Source organism: Panthera uncia (assembly GCF_023721935.1).
Source record: "Panthera uncia isolate 11264 chromosome A3 unlocalized genomic scaffold, Puncia_PCG_1.0 HiC_scaffold_11, whole genome shotgun sequence".
NCBI classification, from domain to species: domain Eukaryota; kingdom Metazoa; phylum Chordata; class Mammalia; order Carnivora; family Felidae; genus Panthera; species Panthera uncia.
Window position 1 is genome coordinate 49,321,896 of NW_026057578.1, and position 19,505 is coordinate 49,341,400.

Below are 19,505 nucleotides of genomic sequence, written 5' to 3' on the forward strand. Positions count from 1 at the left end.
AGACTCCACCAAAAGTCTGCTAGAACTGATACATGAATTCAGCAAAGTTGCAGGATACAAAATCAATGTGCAGAAATCAGTTGCATTCTTATACACTAACAATGAAGCAACAGAAAGACAAATGAAGAAACTGATCCCATTCACAATTGCACCAAGAAGCATAAAATACCTAGGAATAAATCTAACCAAAGACGTAAAAGATCTGTATGCTGAAAACTATAGAAAGCTTATGCAGGTAATTGAAGAAGATATAAAGAAATGGAAAGACATTCCCTGCTCATGGATTGGAAGAATAAATATTGTCAAAATGTCAATACTACCCAAAGCTATCTACACATTCAATGCAATCCCAATCAAAATTGCACCAGCATTCTTCTCGAAACTAGAACAAGCAATCCTAAAATTCATATGGAACCACAAAAGGCCCCGAATAGCCAAAGTCATTTTGAAGAAGAAGACCAAAGCAGGAGGCATCACAATCCCAGACTTTAGCCTCTACTACAAAGCTGTCATCATCAAGTCAGCATGGTATTGGCATAAAAACAGACACATAGACCAATGGAATAGAATAGAAACCCCAGAACTAGACCCACAAACGTATGGCCAACTCATCTTTGACAAAGCAGGAAAGAACATCCAATGGAAAAAAGACAGTCTCTTTAACAAATGGTGCTGGGAGAACTGGACAGCAACATGCAGAAGGTTGAAACTAGACCACTTTCTCACACCATTCACAAAAATAAACTCAAAATGGATAAAGGACCTGAATGTGAGACAGGAAACCATCAAAACCTTAGAGGAGAAAGCAGGAAAAGACCTCTCTGACCTCAGCCGTAGCAATCTCTTACTCGGCACATCCCCAAAGGCAAGGGAATTAAAAGCAAAAGTGAATTACTGGGACCTTATGAAGATAAAAAGCTTCTGCACAGCAAAGGAAACAACCAACAAAACTAAAAGGCAACCAACGGAATGGGAAAAGATATTTGCAAATGACACATCGGACAAAGGGCTAGTATCCAAAATCTATAAAGAGCTCATCAAACTCCACACCCGAAAAACAAATAACCCAGTGAAGAAATGGGCAGAAAACATGAATAGACACTTCTCTAAAGAAGACATCCGGATGGCCAACAGGCACATGAAAAGATGTTCAACGTCGCTCCTTATCAGGGAAATACAAATCAAAACCACACTCAGATATCACCTCACGCCAGTCAGAGTGGCCAAAATGAAGAAATCAGGAGACTATAGATGCTGGAGAGGATGTGGAGAAACAGGAACCCTCTTGCACTGTTGGTGGGAATGCAAATTGGTGCAGCCGCTCTGGAAAGCAGTGTGGAGGTTCCTCAGAAAATTAAAAATAGACCTACCCTATGACCCAGCAATAGCACTGCTAGGAATTTATCCAAGGGATACAGGAGTACTGATGCATAGGGGCACCTGTACCCCAATGTTTATAGCGGCACTCTCAACAATAGCCAAATTATGGAAAGAGCCTAAATGTCCATCAACTGATGAATGGATAAAGAAATTGTGGTTTATATACACAATGGAATACTACGTGGCAATGAGAAAAAATGAAATATGGCCTTTTGTAGCAACATGGATGGAACTGGAGAGTGTGATGCTAAGTGAAATAAGCCATACAGAGAAAGACAGATACCATATGGTTTCACTCTTATGTGGATCCTGAGAAACATAACAGAAACCCATGGGGGAGGGGAAGGAAAGAAGAAAAAAAAAAAAAAAAGAGGTTAGAGTGGGAGAGAGCCAAAGCATAAGAGACTGTTGAAAACTGAGAACAAACTGAGGGTTGATGGGGGGTGGGAGGGAGGGCAGGGTGGGTGATGGGTATTGAGGAGGGCACCTTTTGGGATGAGCACTGGGTGTTGTATGGAAACCAATTTGACAGTAAATTTCATATATTAAAAAATAAAAAATAAAAAATAAAAAAAAAATAAATAAAAAGTTATTAAAAAAAAAAATAAAAAAAAAAATAAAAATACTTATTTGACCATACCACTCCACTCTTTAAAAACTTGTGAAATATCCAGCAAAAGGAAAATGGATAAATAAGATATGGTAGACCCACATAACAGGATGCTCTGTGGCCATCACAAAAGCATATGTGATATAATACCATTTTGTAAATAATTAGGTACATGGGAAAAAAAAGTGAATGACATAAAAAATGCCAGGAGTGATAATTTCTGGGTGAAACTTCTGCTTTTATTTTTACTTTTACCTGCATTTTCTATAGTGAATGTGTATCATTTATTACTTTTGCAGTTAAGAAAAACCAAATACAGCCATAAAAGCCTCTTCTAGAAATTCCTGATAATGCTCCAGTACTCATGGGGCAAAATGCAAACTCATGGGGCCTTCACATGTCCCTTCACCAGATTCTCAGACCGAGATAAGGTTTTTGAGTTTGTGATTCTTTGACCCCAGGAAGGACATCATAAAATTATTCCCATATGGTTGGGAGAGAATCAAGCCTAGCACACTGTGACTGAAGCAAATCAGTTTTCCGTTACTCAAACTGATCATCTCAAATCAATTTACATTTAGCTCTTGGACACAATTCTTGAAAAAGGAGTTTTCTCCCGTGAATAATATTAACCAAGGGCTGGGAGGTTGCAGTACAGGCTGTCAGCAGAGGAAGGTTGTGTGGGAGTCAGACTGCTCCAGAGTCTAGAGAGGTCCCTGTGGGCCCCTCTCACCCAGGGTCCCAGTGAGGCTTCAACTCAAGGTCTCAGTGGTGCCAGATCAGTCCCACTCCTGCTCAGGTGGGATCCCAAGTCTCCAAGTCAGTAGTGAGTCTAACAACACACTGTTAGAAGAGCCATGAGGAGGAAAGGGGAGGTACTGAGAAAGGAAAAAAGCTCTGTTGGCTTCTTCCAAGGTTCCTTCAGCTCCTAATTTGCAGTAATAGTCTCACTCTGTGGAAACCCATGCTGACCTCATCTCCTATTTTGTGAAGTCAGGGAACTAAGGAGGCTATGACAGGTGAGCAAAATCATACATCTGTAGCTACAAGAACCAACACTCTGAACATTCTTTTTTTTTTTTTTTTAACGTTTATTTATTATTGAGAGACAGAGAGACACAGAGTGTGAGCAGGGGAGGGGGCAGACACAGAATACAAAGCAGGTTCCAGGCTCTGAGCTGTCAACACAGAGCCCGATGCGGGGCTTGAACTCACAAACTGTGTGATCATGACCTGAGCCAAAGTCGGTCACCCAACCAACTGAGCCACCCAGGCACCCACACTCTGAACATTCTAATTTCACCTGCGGGAACGCGCTCAGCAAGAAGGGGTGAGCAGGGCGGCTTGCGGCTGGATGCCACAAGGGAATCAGCTAAACAGAGACAGTCAATTGCTGACAAGAGACAAACTGCAGTTATTTCCTAACTAAACGCTCCTTTGTGATAAACACCACCCATGCTCCACACTGAGATAAGGGAGGCTCAGCAAGGCCACAGTCAGCACATCCACACAGAAGTCAAGGTGTCCATTGCCGGTCTCCCCACCCTGGGCTCCTCGGCCTTACTGACACCTCCTTATAAAACCATGTTTATTTATTTTTCTCAGGTTTGATTGGAAGTATTTTTGAAAATTTGGTGAAAGGATCCTTAATGTTTGGGTTTCCTGAACATTCCCATTATCTTGGGAGAGTCTTTTGTGCAGGAGTGTTGGAAGTGAGTATGCATGTGTGCACACTTGTACACACACACGTGTACTCTCTCACACTCATGCCCCTTGACACCATCTCTTGCATACTCCTTCTCCACACCAGGCAGAAGTAGGTGTGGACATCCAATGGTGAGCAGACGAGGATCTCAGCCTGTTGCATTCAGCCTTCCCCAGCCACCCCCAGGAAGGAAAGGCCGATTCTAGAGTCCCACAGACTCAGATGTGTGGCTCTGCTCCATGCAGAGCCTGCTCCCCCACAGACTAGGAGTAACAGCCACAACTCTCCCTTGGATCCCTGAGTACAAGGATCCTGTGGGAAGGTGAGCTGATGGGGTTCATGTGCTAACTTAGGTTGGCAATATGTGACTCCAGGTGACCCCAGCCTGGGAAGGTGATGAGCTCTCTACCCTGCAGTGCTCCTCCTGCATAATGGTCTGTTCTCACACTTCTAATACATGGCAAGCCAGGGCCTCACACTCTCTTATCTTGGGGACAGTACAGGACAAAGAGAGAGGAGACCTGGCTTCAAATTTTGGGCCACACTTGTTGCATGATTACAGGCAAGCTACTGCACTGCTGCAAGCCTCAGTTTCTTTAGCTGAAAAATGGGGCTAAAATGGCCTGTTTGGGGTAACTATGGCTGGTAACTCAGGTGACACTTGGCATACAACAGGAGCACCACAACAGTAACAGTAGTTTCACAGGCCAGAAGCTCCTTCCTGGAGGGCCGATCGGCTCCTCAACCCCGAGATCTCTGGCTGCACAGTGGAGGCACACTGTGTCTCTGGTGAAGATGAACTGGAATGGGCTCTTGGGCTTCAACCCCACTGTTTAGTTGGACTGGCCCCATGTGGTCATGAAAGCCCCCATCTGCTGTGGCCACCTAGCAGACCTGCAGAGCCCCAGGAAAGCTGGCTGCACCCCAGGATACCTCCAATCCCTCCCAGTGTGAGCCATGAGGCCCTGGGGTAAGGACTTTGTAACTGACTGTGATAGTCCCCAGGCATGACAGGAGCAAGCCTTCCTAGGGATGGTGCTCAGAAGCCTGCAGTAAGGCAGGTGGGAACAGGTAAATGTCCCTGTGAAGGCTATTATGCTGCCCAGCCAGGGCCATGTAAAAGGGGCTTCATGTACATCACGCTACAAGACCCACACACACTGCCAATAGGGCTGGTGTAAGAAAAGTGTTGCCTTCAAATGCTACAACCACACAAGACAGGGAGAGGCAACATCCCAGAGGCACAGGAATGAGATGGCTTGTCACAAGCTCTCAGACATCTGCTTGCTGAAACCATACATGCCACGTGAGTTATTACTTCTCTTTCTCATACATTTCGCAGAGGCCCACTCTCCACTAACCCATAGGCATGAGATGCGCCCGGTGGCTGCATGCACCAGGACCTGTTAAGAGCTCGAAAACACTGACCTGTGCCCTCCTGTGCAGAGGATGGTCTTTCACCATTCCCATTTCACAGATGAGGAACCTCAAGGACTCTGTCCACCCAGGATCACAGCAAGGGCTGTTGAGGGAGAATGAGGAGGGGAGGCTGGCAGCCCTCCTGTGCCCCCACCACTAGCACTGCCAAAAGCTGAGTGTACCACACTGGTTTTTCCACAGCACACACCCTTTGCTATACTTGAGGAGACACCTTCAAGTGACAAAAGCTTTGAGAAAGTAAATAACCAGCTAAGCTCTGCCAGGGATGCCTAGCATAGACTGTACACCAGAGTGGGGTGAAAATCTCCTCTTTGCCTGCTCCAGCCTGGGAGATCCTCAGGGGCTGGATTTCTTCACATTTTGGCTAATAAACCAGAGAATGGGTTTTGTGTCCATAAAAAAAAGATCAGAAATCCTTTCCTCTGATCTGTCCAGCCACCAGCGTGACTGATGGAGCAAACCGCTCACCAGGGATCTGTTTAACTCATCATAACTTACAATACCTGAAGTCACGTTTTGGGCTCTGGGCTTCTACCATATTAACCTCCTTTCAACAGGTTCTAAAACCATTCACCAGCCCTCTCTCAAAACATTCATCCATGTCACTAGCCACAGGTACACACAGAAGACACAGTTTGGGTGGGACAGACCCCATAAGTAAAGCGGAGGATAGGAATTTTCCCTGCAGCCCACAGGCACACATAGCTGGATGCCCCTGCACCATGAGCTCACATCATAAAGAGCAAGGCTACTATTTTAAATGCACACGTCTTATTTCAAGGAAGGACATCCCCAGAGGTGCACCTTCTAGATTTCTCCTGGCTCAGGTGAGGAGGGCCTCAGCTCCGCCATGTTCATGACCATGGCCTCAGCTAGTGGCAGACCCACATCCACCACCCACCCTTGGCCAGAGCTGGGGAATCATGGCCCAGCTGCTGAGAAGCCATGGCTCTGCACTTGGGTATGACTGCGAGACCTACTGGATCTTCTTCTCCGTGAGATGCTCTAGGGCAGAGTGACAGTCATCCATCTCTTGCACAAACTCCAGGTTCCTCTTCTCAGCTTTCTCCAGGTCCTGCCTCGCCTTGTCTCGCTCCCTTGCCATCTGCTCCACTTGTCCCCTGCCACAGGAAGGAGACAGTGTCAGAGGGGGGATACCTGCTCTGGGCCCAACAACCCCTGTGTCTCCATGAATGATAGAAAGGGCTGCCTTAACTGGGTGCTGAGCATGGGCAGTGCTGTGCTCTGACCTCACTGCTACTACTAACCATTTCCTAAAAGTGGTTTCCAGAATTACTATGCCTGTTTTGCAGATGAGAGAGAGGCTAAATGACTTGTCAAGGAAGGTTTCTGGAAGGTTTCTGAATCAAGGAAGTCTGAACGTAGAGCCTTATGTTGTGTGACACCTCCAGATGGCCCAGAACAGGTAATAATTTATCCATGTCTCCCTCTTGTCCCCTCTCCCAGGGATCCCCAGCACCTAATCCAGGACTGGACACATGATGAAGAGAAGGCTGGCACCCATCACCCTGCCTGGTCACACCCTGTCACCTGCAGCCAGGTATCTGGATGAGTCACTTAGAGCAGAATGTGATTTGTGTGTGTAGCTCTCACTCTTTCCATTTACCCCAGTCCCCACATGAGGTTATGCACTAACCCTTGGCACTTGCTATTCTGGTGACTGTTTATCCCCCTGAAGGAACACAGAGCTTTTCTCCCTCCACCCTCCCAAGGCATAGTCTCTGGTCCTATTCTGAGAGTGCCTGAGGTCAGAAAGCTCATCTGTCAGCATCTAATTGAATGCAAAATCCTGAGGATGGAAATCATGATTTCTTCCCTGCAGCTTTGAAACATCAATAAACACAAAAACAATCTTTATGCCAATTTGCTGAGCATATGGATGGCCTGAATACTCAGCTAATTGAAACCTGAACCCAACTAAAATGGAATGCATTCTCAGGCCCCCTGTCATTGTGCACTGGGTGACCATGTTGAGGAACACTTCGTTCTACTGTCCTGCCAGCTGCCCCAGCCCAGGACCCTCTGCCTGTTCTTGGAACACATCCCTGCCAACTGTAAGATTTCTGTCTCTGCACCCGAGAGCTCCAGTGTCAGCAGGATGAGTGTCAGGTTCAAATTCCCCCTTTGGAATGTTGCTAAAAGGAACTAAGGGAGGACCTCAACATCAGTTTCTAGGCTTCTTACCAAGTGTGAAAGCAGACTGGTGACTCAGAAATTCTGTGGCCGTTAAAGCCCTAGCAGCAGCTACCACACAGGCCACTGGGTCCTCAGGCCCCTCTGAGACCACACAGGAGGATGCCACTCGAGGCACAGGTAGCCCTCTTCTGCACTCACAACTCAGCTCTTTCCCTGTCCCACCAAGAGTGCCCACTAAAGGACAGCCAGTGGGAAAGGTGGTGTCAAGTCCCTTGTCCCCTGGGACTGGCTTGGGGTAGACAAGGGCAGACTGCCCATTTCCCTCCAGGCAACGCAGCCAGCTATACCTCCACAACCTCCCCAACCTCCCCAACCACACTGGGCTCTTACTGGCGGAAGCTCAGCTCCTGGCGGTAGCAGGCCAAGGCTGCCTGTTGAGTGGCACCACCGACCATCATGAGCTCATTCTCAAGGGCCCAGGTCAGCTCCAAAAGATTCACCTTCTCGTCCACACTGAAGCCAAGACTCTGGAAATAGCAAAGCCCATTGGGCGGGAAAGGATGTGTGACTTCTCCAAATACTTCCTGGCTTTCCTAAGAATAGGCCAGGCCCAGATCCACACTGTCCTGGTGGCAGCACCTGCCAACTCTTCTGTCTGTAAAGTCTCTGCCCTTCCCCCACCCATGTTACTCTGGTCTCCCCTCCCCCATAGTCCCTGTCAAAGCCAAGTTCTCCCCTCACCCCTCATCAGGGAGTATACGACCCAGGCTGGACAAAGACCTTCTTCCTGAAAAGGTAACTGACACAGAAGCAGAGGACGTCATGGGGACTGATAAGAGGCCGGCGGAGAGGCCATTTTCTGTGAAATAAGTTGCTGTATGAACCCTGCTAGCCTTGGGAGCTGTGTGAAGAGAACTGACCTGAGCCCAACACCACCAAGAAGCAAGCAGAGGATAGATATAAAAGAGCCCTGACGACACCTCTGGGCACCTTCTCCCAAGTGCCTACTCACGTGAGCCCGTAATATCCTCTCTCCTTAAGACATTTTGAATTGAGTTTTTATCATTTCAAACTAATAGAATCTCCATGAAGTATTATGTATGGGTGGGTAGTTTTGTTGGTAGGAAAACGATCTAACAGAGAGATGAGCCATGGCCTAGTGGAGTGGAGCATTCTTTCCCTCAAGATTTTTAAAATAAGAGAATAAAACCGTTTACATTAAATGTATTGTACCACAATAATAATAATAATAAACCATACCCATATACCCCTCTGCTCAACTGACAATAACTAACACTTGCTACATTTGCTTTTTTAGTGTTGAGTATTCTTGACCTCTGCTCCTTCTATGATGTCAAAAAATTACAGTTACACCCACATCTAGAGGCAGGCACCATGTCAGGGACTGGAGAGAAGGGGCCACAGCATTCTCAGTCACACAAGGAAATGAGGCATGCTCCCTTTTTAAAAAAAAATTTTTTTTAATGTTTGTTTATTTTTGAGACAGAGAGAGACAGAGCGTGAACAGGGGAGGGGCAGAGAGAGAGGGAGACACAGAATCTGAAACAGGCTCCAGGCTCCGAGCTGTCAGCACAGAGCCTGACGCGGGGCTCGAACTCACAGACCGTGAGATCATGACCTGAGCTGAAGTCAGACGCTTAACCGACTGAGCCACCCAGGCGCCCCCCTTTTTTAACTTATAAAATGGAGACCAGGCTTTCCACTGCTCCCCCACTTCCCAGAGCGCTTCTGAAGAGAAGTGACATCAGGGTAAAGCATATGGAATAACTGGGAAGCTCAAGCTGTTATTCCACAAGTAAAGACGTCCCAGCCATCATGTCACCAGACAGAGGGCACAGACATGATTGGTCACAGCAGCAACTTCCTGACCAAGAAGAAAGGAGTCATCAAAAACCACATGGCAAGGGTGTAAGCCAGCCTCCAAGACAGCCCCGTGTCTCTCACCTCCTGGCACCCATACCCAGGTATTCCCCTCTCACACACAACAGGGCCAACCTGTGTCACACACAGGACACTGAGGAAGTGACAGTGTATGACTTCCAAGGTTGGGGCTTGGAAGACACATAGCCTCCTCCTCACTCTCTCTTAGATGGCATTCCCAGGAAGTCACTGCCTAGTTGTGAGGAAGCTCAAGCAGCCCTAGGAAGGGGCCATGTGCAAGGAATGGAGGCCTCGTGCTACAGCAAGTATCAATCTGCCAACTTGGGAGCGGCGGTCCAGCCCCAGTCAGTCATTCACAAGACTGAGTACTGGCTGACATCTGATCAACCTCAGGGGAGACCCTGAGCTAGAGCCACCCACTACATAGCTCCCAAATTCCGGACCCACAAAAACTGCTCAAGACAAGAAGAGTTATTGTGTTTCAAGGTGTAATTTAGTGGTAATTTGTCGAGGAAGGACAAATAACCATTCCCAGGCCTCCTCCTAGAGCACTCTCAAGGGCCTGGATAAGAAGCTCCCTGAAATGGCCAGGGGTTTTGAGAAGCTGGGTATGTGATGTCAGCACATCCACACTAAGGGCTCACCCAGCTGATGCTTCCTTCTCAAGAGAAAGGCCTTTCTTTTTCAGACATGGTGTGCTTGGTTGTCTTGGTAGGACCAGCAGCCTGTGGTCTTCACCACCAGCATCACAGGTAAGCAGTTTCTGAGAGCGTCGAAGGCAGGAAGGGCCCGACCTGACATACCAGGATACCCAGAAGGCCTGCCCCACTCACTGCTGCTCCTGCCCTGGCTATGTGGGCTCAGGCAGCGACCTCATCTGTCATGTGAGACAGAAACAACTACACTGAGTGAAGAGTAAACAATGTCACAAACTTCACAGGTCCTTGCTTGGTGCCAAGTGCTGAGAGTTCAGTAAACACCTCTGCCCTTCAACAAAATGGAAGCAAATCCTCAATGCAACTAGTAAATTACAAATTGCTAAGGAAATGGAAATATTCTCTGACAGGAGGAAAGCAATAAAAAGGGTAAGTTATGAAGTGTCAGAGGCAAATTTGAGACTCACCACACTCTAAAGGCAGCCAGCCCACCTCCAAATGACAGGGAATCAGGAATACAGTTTCAGGGAGAATCTCAAAACTGTGAATCCCTTTGCTCTTTGCCCTCCCAGGGGGCCAATCTAGTGACTAGGGCTCAGCCTCCAGCTCTCCCAAGGGCCAGGTGCCCAGTTCTGGCCTTACTGTCCAGTCTCTGCCCAGGCTGCTGGGTGGCCACACTCAGCAATGGCTAGGCCCAAAAGGGCCTCGCCCAAAGTGTCAGGAGGACTATCTTAAAGGTTGTCATTGAGCTCCTCTGTGAACTGTTAGTTTGTGCTAATAAGGACATTTTCAGAGGCAATATAAAAAAGCCTACCAAGAGTTAAAATGTGTAACTTCAGAAATCTAGCCTACCAAGAAACACCAGCATAGGAACAGGAGGATATATAATCTAAACAAAATTTAGAACAGAAAAAAAATCTACATGTCCAATGATAAGAAAAAGGTAACAAATTAACAAGATATACAGTATACCAATTTTGCAAAAAAAATTTTTAAAGCTGGAATATCCAAATATATATTTCTTTTCTGTGCTGGGGAAAAGCTCTGCAAAAACTCCCACTGAGCTGTGAGGTGTTGCTACTCCTACAGAATGGGAGCAAAAGGGGGCAGGCTTTATTACTTTATGATTTTGTGTACAGTTGACACTTAAAAAAATTTTTTTTTAATGTTTATTTTTGAGAGAGACAGAGTGCGAGCAGGCGGGGGTCAGAGAGAGAGGGAGACACAGAATCTGAAGCAGGCTCCAGGCTCTGAGCTGTCAGCACAGAGCCCGATGTGGGGCTCAAACTCACGAACTATGAGATCATGACCTGAGCCAAAGTCAGACGCTTAACCAACTGAGCCACCCAGGCTCCCCCAGTTGACATTTTTTTTTTTTTTTTTACAGCACAAAGTGAAATTTGGAAATGAAGATCAGCAGTCCAGCTTACACACACACTTTTCCCCAGTATTCTTTTCTTACCCTTGTTCAGCCCCTGTGCACAACTGACTTGACTGCCCCAGAGCAAGCTCCCTTCAAACCCCAGGGGTCTGGCCCTGTGTCCCTAGGGGAGGTTGGACTGGCCCCCAGAAGAGGCCTGACCCCATCTGAAGACAGTCTTATGGGCCAACCCCCCGAAGAGCATGCAGGAACTCGGGAGGAGGCAGCAGGGCAGTGTACCTCCACACCCAACACGGTGGAGGAGGGGGTCCGGGCAAGCAAATGAGGGGAGAAGAGCTTGGCCAGCCAGGCAGCAGCTCTGGGCAGAATTCGGGTTCACTATGGAGCTCATCTTCCACAAAATGGAAACACTCAGACTACTGGGACAGTGACATCCAGTAAGATGTCTCTACCACAAGGTAGGAAATTTTCTCCCCTCGTCTGGGATGGACCTCCATTGTCCAGGTAAGCAAAACATCTCCAAGGCTAACAATGTACTGAGGGAAATGTCTAAGATACCAAAACCTACCTTCAAGTGGATTTGTTTCAGATTTGTTTTCTCTGCTTATTTATTATATCTTAAAGTTAAAATTTCTTATATTTTAATGGCAAAAAAAATAAAGAGGAAAATGATTCTAACAGGCCTTCCCTACATGGGGTTCCCCCAGAGAGTGCAGGCCCTGTGTGTCTGTGGGATTCTCTGTCCAGCCTCCTCTGAGAGCAAAGGGCCCTGAGGTCCCCCCCTGGCCCCATGCTGCCTGCATGCTCCCTCCAGGGCGGCTGTGAGTGACCAGTTCCAGACCTGCAAGATTTCTCTGCTGTTCCGAATCCCCTCCTGGGCCCACAGGGTGATGAGCTGCTCAGGAAAGGCAAAGCCGGTGCCATCATCAATACTGCACAAGAGGCGCAGGCCTGAGCACATGGACACCAGGGATGATGTTGTGGCAGTCTGGCAGCTGCCCTCCTCCAGGACCTGTGTGTAGAGAAAGTGGAAGTGCCTCTTGTTTATTTTTAGTATTTTCCAACTTCAGTAGCCTGTGCTCAACCTTTCACTGTCTCATTGAGATCTGTCAAGAACAGCTCACACAGTGACCATTAGCTCTGTCTCCCAGACTAGTAAACAAAGGCATGACACCATCTCACAGTGTGCCCAAGACTGCACGGCTCTGCAGGTAGCAAAGTGGGGATTTGAACCCAGAGATCCGGGCACCCAGCCTATTGCCTTCTTTAAGACACTGGTGCCTGCTTTCCTACTGTCTACCCGAGGCTTGGCCCAAGGAACACATTCCAACACCCGTGTGGCCTCACATGTCAGCAAGAGCTTCTTAGTGGGAGGCATGAAGGGGTTTTAACCTCTCTCTCCCAAATCAGTACTGGTGTGCACCCGGCCTCAAAAAGCTAGAGAAGGCACATGCCAATGCTCAGAAATCCAGCCTGTGGAAAGAAACCCAGGACAGGCTTAAAAGAAGAGGCCCAAACAAAGTCACCCATCTGCTCAGGCCTCAGAAACACATCTCATAGCTGACAGAATTGGAGAGTTTTAAGAGGAAGGGGAAAAAAAATCTCTTGGCCAGAAAGCTGACCTGTTAGGCTTAAGGGCTATGAGAATCCATCAAGCAAGACTGCTTTCTGCCCCAGGCTGGCATTCTCTTCAGAACCAGCATTTGCTATCTGGGGCTATAAGAATGAGGAAAAACAGTCCCTTCCTTCTGGCCACTGGGGTTTCCGGCCCCCCCACCGCCCCTAGGGAACCCTTTCCTTGTTGGCCTCCTCTCAACTCCCCTCAAAGGAGTCTCTGCTATTCCTAAACATTCCAGGCTTTTCTCATTGCCTGAAACACTTCCCCCCAATGCTTCCATGGCTGGGCACTTTCCAGGGCTCCACTCTGACACCCCCTCCCATCCCAGCACCTCTCTCCTGGCACTCACCACCTCAGCAGGTACTCACAGGCCCATATGCTCTCATCTGTTCTCAGCCATATCCCTATCTCTTCATAAACACTTAGGAATTGGGTGCTTACTAAAGCTGTGCTAGGTACAGCCCTACAAAGTAGGCATGTGACTCCATTTACAAAAGGGGAGAGGACAGACAGCTCAAGAATGGTCAGAAACATGCCATGGCCACAGTGGAGAAGCTCAGATAGCCAAATGCACCTGGACCACCCTTCTCTCCCTCCCACCTGCTTCCTTTGTGAGGACCGTGAACTTGGGGACAGGCATGTCATGGTGTAGCGGTGGGGGGGGGGGGGTGCTGGGCCACATACTTGGGGGCCCAGCACCACCATGCCACGCAAGAGTCCACATACACAGGATACAACACCCTCCACCTACAGCTGTGTTAGCTCAGGGCACTTCCTGGGTAGTCAGGTGTTCCTTGGGCACCTGTATCTGACTAGAGGTGGGTCCTGCCTGGTCTCATTCCTGCGCCCCATGGCTCAGAGTCCTGTCCAGCTGTGCTTCCTCATTGGGACACAGGAACAAGGGCAGCTCCACCACAGAGGAGGCACCCTCCCTCCACTGGCTCCAAGCATGACTTGGTGGGACTTCATGGCCTCTGACCTTACATGGCCTGACACTTTCCTTTAACACTCCTAGTTTCTTCTCTCTCCATTCTCATCAGGTTCAGATTCAGAAATGGGACTCTCAGATTACACCTAGTGCAGCAGAAAACAACATTACTCATCTTGTACCGCCACCTACAAACTACAGGATCAGCCACATCAGCAGAGAAGCATTGGCAAGACTCCCCCAGAGAACCTTGCCCTTTGGTGGAAGAGGGAGGTTCTCCTCTCCTGGGATGGAGAAAAACCAAATGCTAAGCCAATGGTCAGCAAATGAGATCACAATTTAAATAACCGCCTAAAATCTGCTCTTCTCCATCTGCAGAGACCTGGTATTTGAATGAGAGATAAAATTCAGGAACACAACACAGGGAGAGTACAAGGAAAGGAGTACCTGGAGAGCTACTCCTAGGGAAGGTACAGAGTGCTCTCACTGCACCACAATGGGGAGGAGAGAAGAAGCTCTTCTAATAGAAGGTACACTGGGATAGGCTTCTTGAGGAGAAAATCGAGGAACTGCCATGTAATCCTCATAAAACCCCTATGAGGTAGACACCATTTTACAGATGAAGAGCCTGAAGCTCAGAGAAGGCAAATAACTCATTCAGGGATACACAGTTAGGGAGGGGCAATGCCAGATCAGCAGAAGACCTGTGTGATTCTAGAATCTAAATCACATGGCCTCCCACTCACATATGTATGTGTACATACCCCCACCAACTCCCAGGTCTGTGAAGATGATGAAGGCCAGAGTGACAGCAGTTGCTGCTGTGGTTCAAAGCTTAATCATCCCATTTTACCTGGTGATGAGACCAGGACATGCTCGGTTTGATGGGAGTGGAAGACTCTGGAAGTGAAGTGGGCCCGTGATTGAATAGGCCAAGCTGGAATTCCTCAAGACTCACTCTGCCGTCTCCATCTTGATCCAGTTTGTTAAACAGGTCCTCCAGTTCCTAGACAAAAGCCGCCACACCTGTGCTGAGGCCCCACGCACAAGCAGCTGCATGCCAGTCACCACCACCCAGGCCTTCCCTGGGCAGTCTGCTTGTCCTTACCAAACTCACCTAATGTCCCCTGACTCTGTCTTGTGACATCTACATACCTGGTCAGTTTCCACCCTGCTGTGAAGGGGTGCCACGTGCACTTCCTAATTCCATAAATACCCATTCAGAGTAACTTGCTGGATGGCAGGAAGAAGACATACATATGGAGGGGGTCCTGGGCCCCAGCAATTCAGAGAACAGCAAGGACAGCAGGACTAAGGGGAACTTTAGTAAGGAGGCACTTCCCCATCACATCACCACTGCCCACCCCCCTCCCCTTGGCCCCTGCAAGGGAGTGCAGCCTGCCTCAGAGGGCATAACATCTGGGTTGGGCGGTAGAACTAGGCAATGCAGGAAGGGGAAAGGGCACTCCAGGCAGAGAAAGGGTCATAAGTGCAGGTGCTCAGAAGCTGGTGAGGCAGGCCATACATGACCTGTGTGGGCGCAGACCTCAGCAGAAGCACTGGGAGTTACCAGAGGACTTTAGACCATAAAGTAGTACAACCACATCAGTGTCTGGAGGGTGAAGGGACTCTCCAGATGCAACAGCAACCTGACCACCACAAAGAACCTGTCCTTGAGTGTGGTCTGCCTCAGACCCTCTCACCTCCTTCTCCAGTGCCTGGAGCCCGATGCTTTGGCAGACCACAGCCAGCTCCTGCTCGCTGAGGTGGCCGCTACTGCCAACACCGAGCTTTTCCCAGATGCCACGAACCCGGCTCTCAGGGGTGTCCAGGGGGAGGCTGCAGGGCTTCTGGAGGCATCTGAAGACCTCAGAACCCCAAGCTGGCAGCTGGCCTGAAGCAGGAAGAGTGACAGGTAAACCTGATGTCCAGGTAGAAGCACTTAGGGGAAATATACCAATGCTGGCAACTGACTCTGAAATCAGATGGATGGGCAGGTGGACACACTTGAGTAGTGAAGCATCAAAGGTGGAATCTAGGTGATGAGTACATGGCTGTTCACAATACGATTCTTTCATCTTCATTCTGTGTTTCCAAATTTTCATAATAAAATGTAGGCGAGGGTGGGAGGAACCTCTGGTCCATGTGGGGAAAGCTTTTTCTCATAAAGTCAGACCACTGGAAGCATATAAAAGAGGGCTGCATTATTTGTATTTACAAAAAACAAAACAAAACAAAAAAAAAACCCTAGTTTTTAAAAAATAAATTTCAGAAACTAGTGTTTCTGAGCTTTGCCAGAGAAACAACTTGTGGAATGGACAGACATTGGGGGTGCCCGTGAGAAGCCATCATGGATGAGCCATGCTTCAAGCCAGACATTCCCTCTACAGTCGGTCCACGCCACCCAGCCTGACACAGAGAGGCAGCTCAGACACCACATGACTGAAGTTCCCCATCAGCAGCTTGGGTAATGGGCTACTTTGACATTAATTACTTTGATAGCCCAACTAAGAACAAGAAAGTCACTTTTCCTGAGGAAAGCCAGGCCTGTGTGCTCATAAACAACACTGTGTTGGGTTGAGGAAAATGCCTTAAAAAATTTTTTTAATGTTTATTTTTGAGGGAGGGGAAGGGAAAAGAGACAGGGAGACATAGAATCTTGAAGCAGGCTCCAGGATCTGAGCTGTCAAGCAGGGCTTGAACTCACAAACTGAGAGATCATGACCTGAGCTGAAGTCAGATGTTTAACCGACTAAGCCACTCACGCACCCTGGAAAATGCCTTTTTTGAGATCTCTTCCAGCATAAAGTGTCTGAAATTTCTAAGTAAAAGCATAAAAGCACCTCTGATACTAGGGTCTATTTCTCAGGAATGGCAAAGGAGATAAATAAATCCTCTGAGGTCTGATGTGAGTTTCATGCACACTGTCAGTTCTAACCCAGTGAAAAGGTTTCTGTTCGAGGCTAGGAAGAACCCAACCTGCTCTGCAGGCAGAGAGACCCAAAATTGCACTGTGCACAACCTTCCTTTCCTGCCCTAGATTTAGAACTTGAAACCAAGACGGTTAAGATGTGATCACTTGGCTGCTCTTCCTTAGCTATGTGCTTTGTCCAGCAGCTGAGGTGGGTGCTCAGGTCAGTTCCCCTGACATCCACTAAGTTAAACACTGAACAATGGCTCTCATCCTTGAGGATCACAATCTAGATCATGCTCAGTTCCAACTGCTGATTTTTTACTGCAGCAGAAATTCAAAAGGTCAACTGTGGTCTCCCTCTCCAAGTAAAGTTTCTGCACTTTCTCCTCTGTGTGGGAGGTATGTTTAAAGCATCCCCAGACACACATGTGGGCACACTGCTATCTTATGTACCCCTGCTTTTGCCTTCCAGTTGCCCCTGCAAGGCTCCTGAGGGCCAGGACCACATCTGCTATTTTATCTGGAGCACAGACACAGAGCCACTGGAGGTTGCCAAGACTGCTTGCACACAGCCAGGAAGACGATGTGCCCAGGCCTGGCACATTAAGAAGGGAGTGCAAGAGGCCTGGGACCTCAGGCCATGCCTGCCACCTGGAGTCATGCTGGTCCTCACAGATTGCGAGATGTGGCCCAACCATACTGCCCCCTTGGCCAGGGGCCTCTGTCCAAGGATCTGACCTCAGGGGATGCTGAGCACCAAGTGACTACCTCCCAGCTGGGACCACTTCTGGAGAAGGGGCCCACCAGATACAGCACCCACTCTGCATGCTTCCCAGGAAATTACACATGGCTGGCTCACCAACCAACAAGCCAGCTCCTTGAACTTCAAAGCACTGATCAAAGATAGGGAGCACCAACCATGAGTCTGTGGCTTTACCTTGTGCTTCAAACAACTCATTCTGAGGTTCTTTAGCACTTTCAGCTTCTTCATCTGACTTGAGACTCTGTAGAAAAACGAAAAGAAGGATATATTTTGGAGCTAGGTAGGGACTGAGGAAGAGGACAAACAGCTGGTGAGATGCAGCTCCTCGGGCAAAACCCCCCACCTACAGATGGCCTTTGCACCAAGCCATGAGGCACAGGCACAGAACAGCTCCTTCTCACAGACCAAGCACTACAATGTAGACACAGAGACACATGAGGCTCCTCAACATAAACCAAGTCATCAGTACTTAACACTAAAAACATAATCAAGCACTTGTACCCAAACAGGAATGAAAAATGCTCCCCAAACCAACACCTCCTTGTGGTGCTGGCTTCGGACACCAACACTGGAAAGGAATGGCCAGGGAGTATGGTCAACCTTCCACTGCATGACATTATCTTGCTCAAGCTTGATGGTCCTCACTTCTCTGTACCCTGTCCCTTATCATCCAGATCAGTTCAGCAAACAGTTGGAGGGAGAGTAGTTCTCCCTGTCCCTCCAGGAGCTCCAGGGACAGCATGATACATAGCAAGCACTGACTCCTCAGTGCCCTTTGCAAGCTGTACCCTGAAGGGGGCAGGCCATCAAGAAACACTTGACTGTGGGGCGCCTGGGTGACTCAGTTGGTTAAGCGTCCAACTTTGGCTCAGGTCATGATCTCACAGTTCGTGAGTTTGAGCCCCACGTCAGGCTCCGTGCTGACAGCTCAGAGCCTGGAACCTGCTTCAGATTCTGTCTCCCTCTCTCTCTGCCCCACCCCCGCTCATGCTTTGTCTGTCTTAAAAAAAAAAAAAAATTAAAGAAACACTTGACTCAGGTAAAAACCTCATGTTTTTGTGGCCAAGTTGGCTGACTACAAAGTCAAAGTCTGCTTCTGACAGGTGCTATGCATCCCACATCTGATTCTGGAAGGAATGCCAAGTTGGCCAAGACTCAGCACTCCTCAGAGCCAGCATTGAAGTGAGAGTGGAATCTGGGAGCAGGTGGTATGTCCCATTTTTCTAATGCATTCAGCCCAACTGACAACCCTAAAAACAGCATTCCTCCATGTTCTAGTTCCAGGGATCAAAGATGGTTTTAAAAAGCAGAACAGGGGGCGCCTGGGTGGCTCAGTCGGTTGAGCGGCCGACTTCGGCTCAGGTCATGATCTCACGGTCCGTGAGGTCGAGCCCCGTGTCGGGCTCTGTGCTGACCGCTCAGAGCCTGGAGCCTGTTTCAGATTCTGTGTCTCCCTTTCTCTCTGACCCTCCCCCATTCATGCTCTGTCTCTGTCTCAAAAATAAATAAACGTTAAAAAAAATTAAAATAAAAATAAAATAAAAAGCAGAACAGCATAATGGAGATAGAGCAGACTCCTTAGACCTCTATCCCTGCAGACCAAAGTTAAAAACGATAAAAAAGTGAATGCCTGGGATTTGTTGGTATTGCCCAGGCATAGCATGTCCCTGAGCAAAGAAACTCTAGGATTTAAATAGATATGCTTGCCTCAACAAATGCTGAACATATAATCAAATTAATGTGAGGGTCTTATTGAAGATAAGTCCCCATAAAGCCCCACCTGACAAAATGGACATCACAGAGAGTAGGAACCAGGAACCTTCTGGAATTCTTGAAAATAAGTCTAAGGACTCCACAGTTAACTTGAAAGTTATGGATCTGTCCCATGGATATTTCCTGACATGAAGGCTGTAAGGCTCCAGCAGACCATCTTCTGCAGTATCTCGGCAGCAGTGAACAATTTAGAGACATGGGAGGATAGAATCAACCCTCAGAGCCCTGGGAGGTCTCAGCACATGTTTGCCAAATTGTAAGTGGTATATTCTTGGCAT

General features: G+C 48.2%; 1 protein-coding gene across 2 annotated transcripts in view; it reads right to left on the reverse strand.

Annotated features, from left to right (window-relative positions):
- Positions 1-19,505, reverse strand: part of NINL (ninein like) — a 173,102-nt gene that overhangs the window by 71,977 nt on the left and 81,620 nt on the right. Inside the window, exons 5-10 of one of the 2 annotated variants that reach the window (XM_049650110.1) lie at positions 17,629-17,695; positions 15,481-15,671; positions 14,631-14,783; positions 12,073-12,243; positions 7,683-7,819; positions 6,116-6,256 (exon numbers count right to left, since the gene is read on the reverse strand). In XM_049650110.1, the coding sequence (XP_049506067.1) occupies positions 6,116-6,256; positions 7,683-7,819; positions 12,073-12,243; positions 14,631-14,783; positions 15,481-15,671; positions 17,629-17,695 (860 nt within the window). Of the gene's footprint in view, positions 1-6,115; positions 6,257-7,682; positions 7,820-12,072; positions 12,244-14,630; positions 14,784-15,480; positions 17,601-17,628; positions 17,696-19,505 lie in introns of those variants that run through there. The other variant, XM_049650111.1, reaches the window with a different exon arrangement.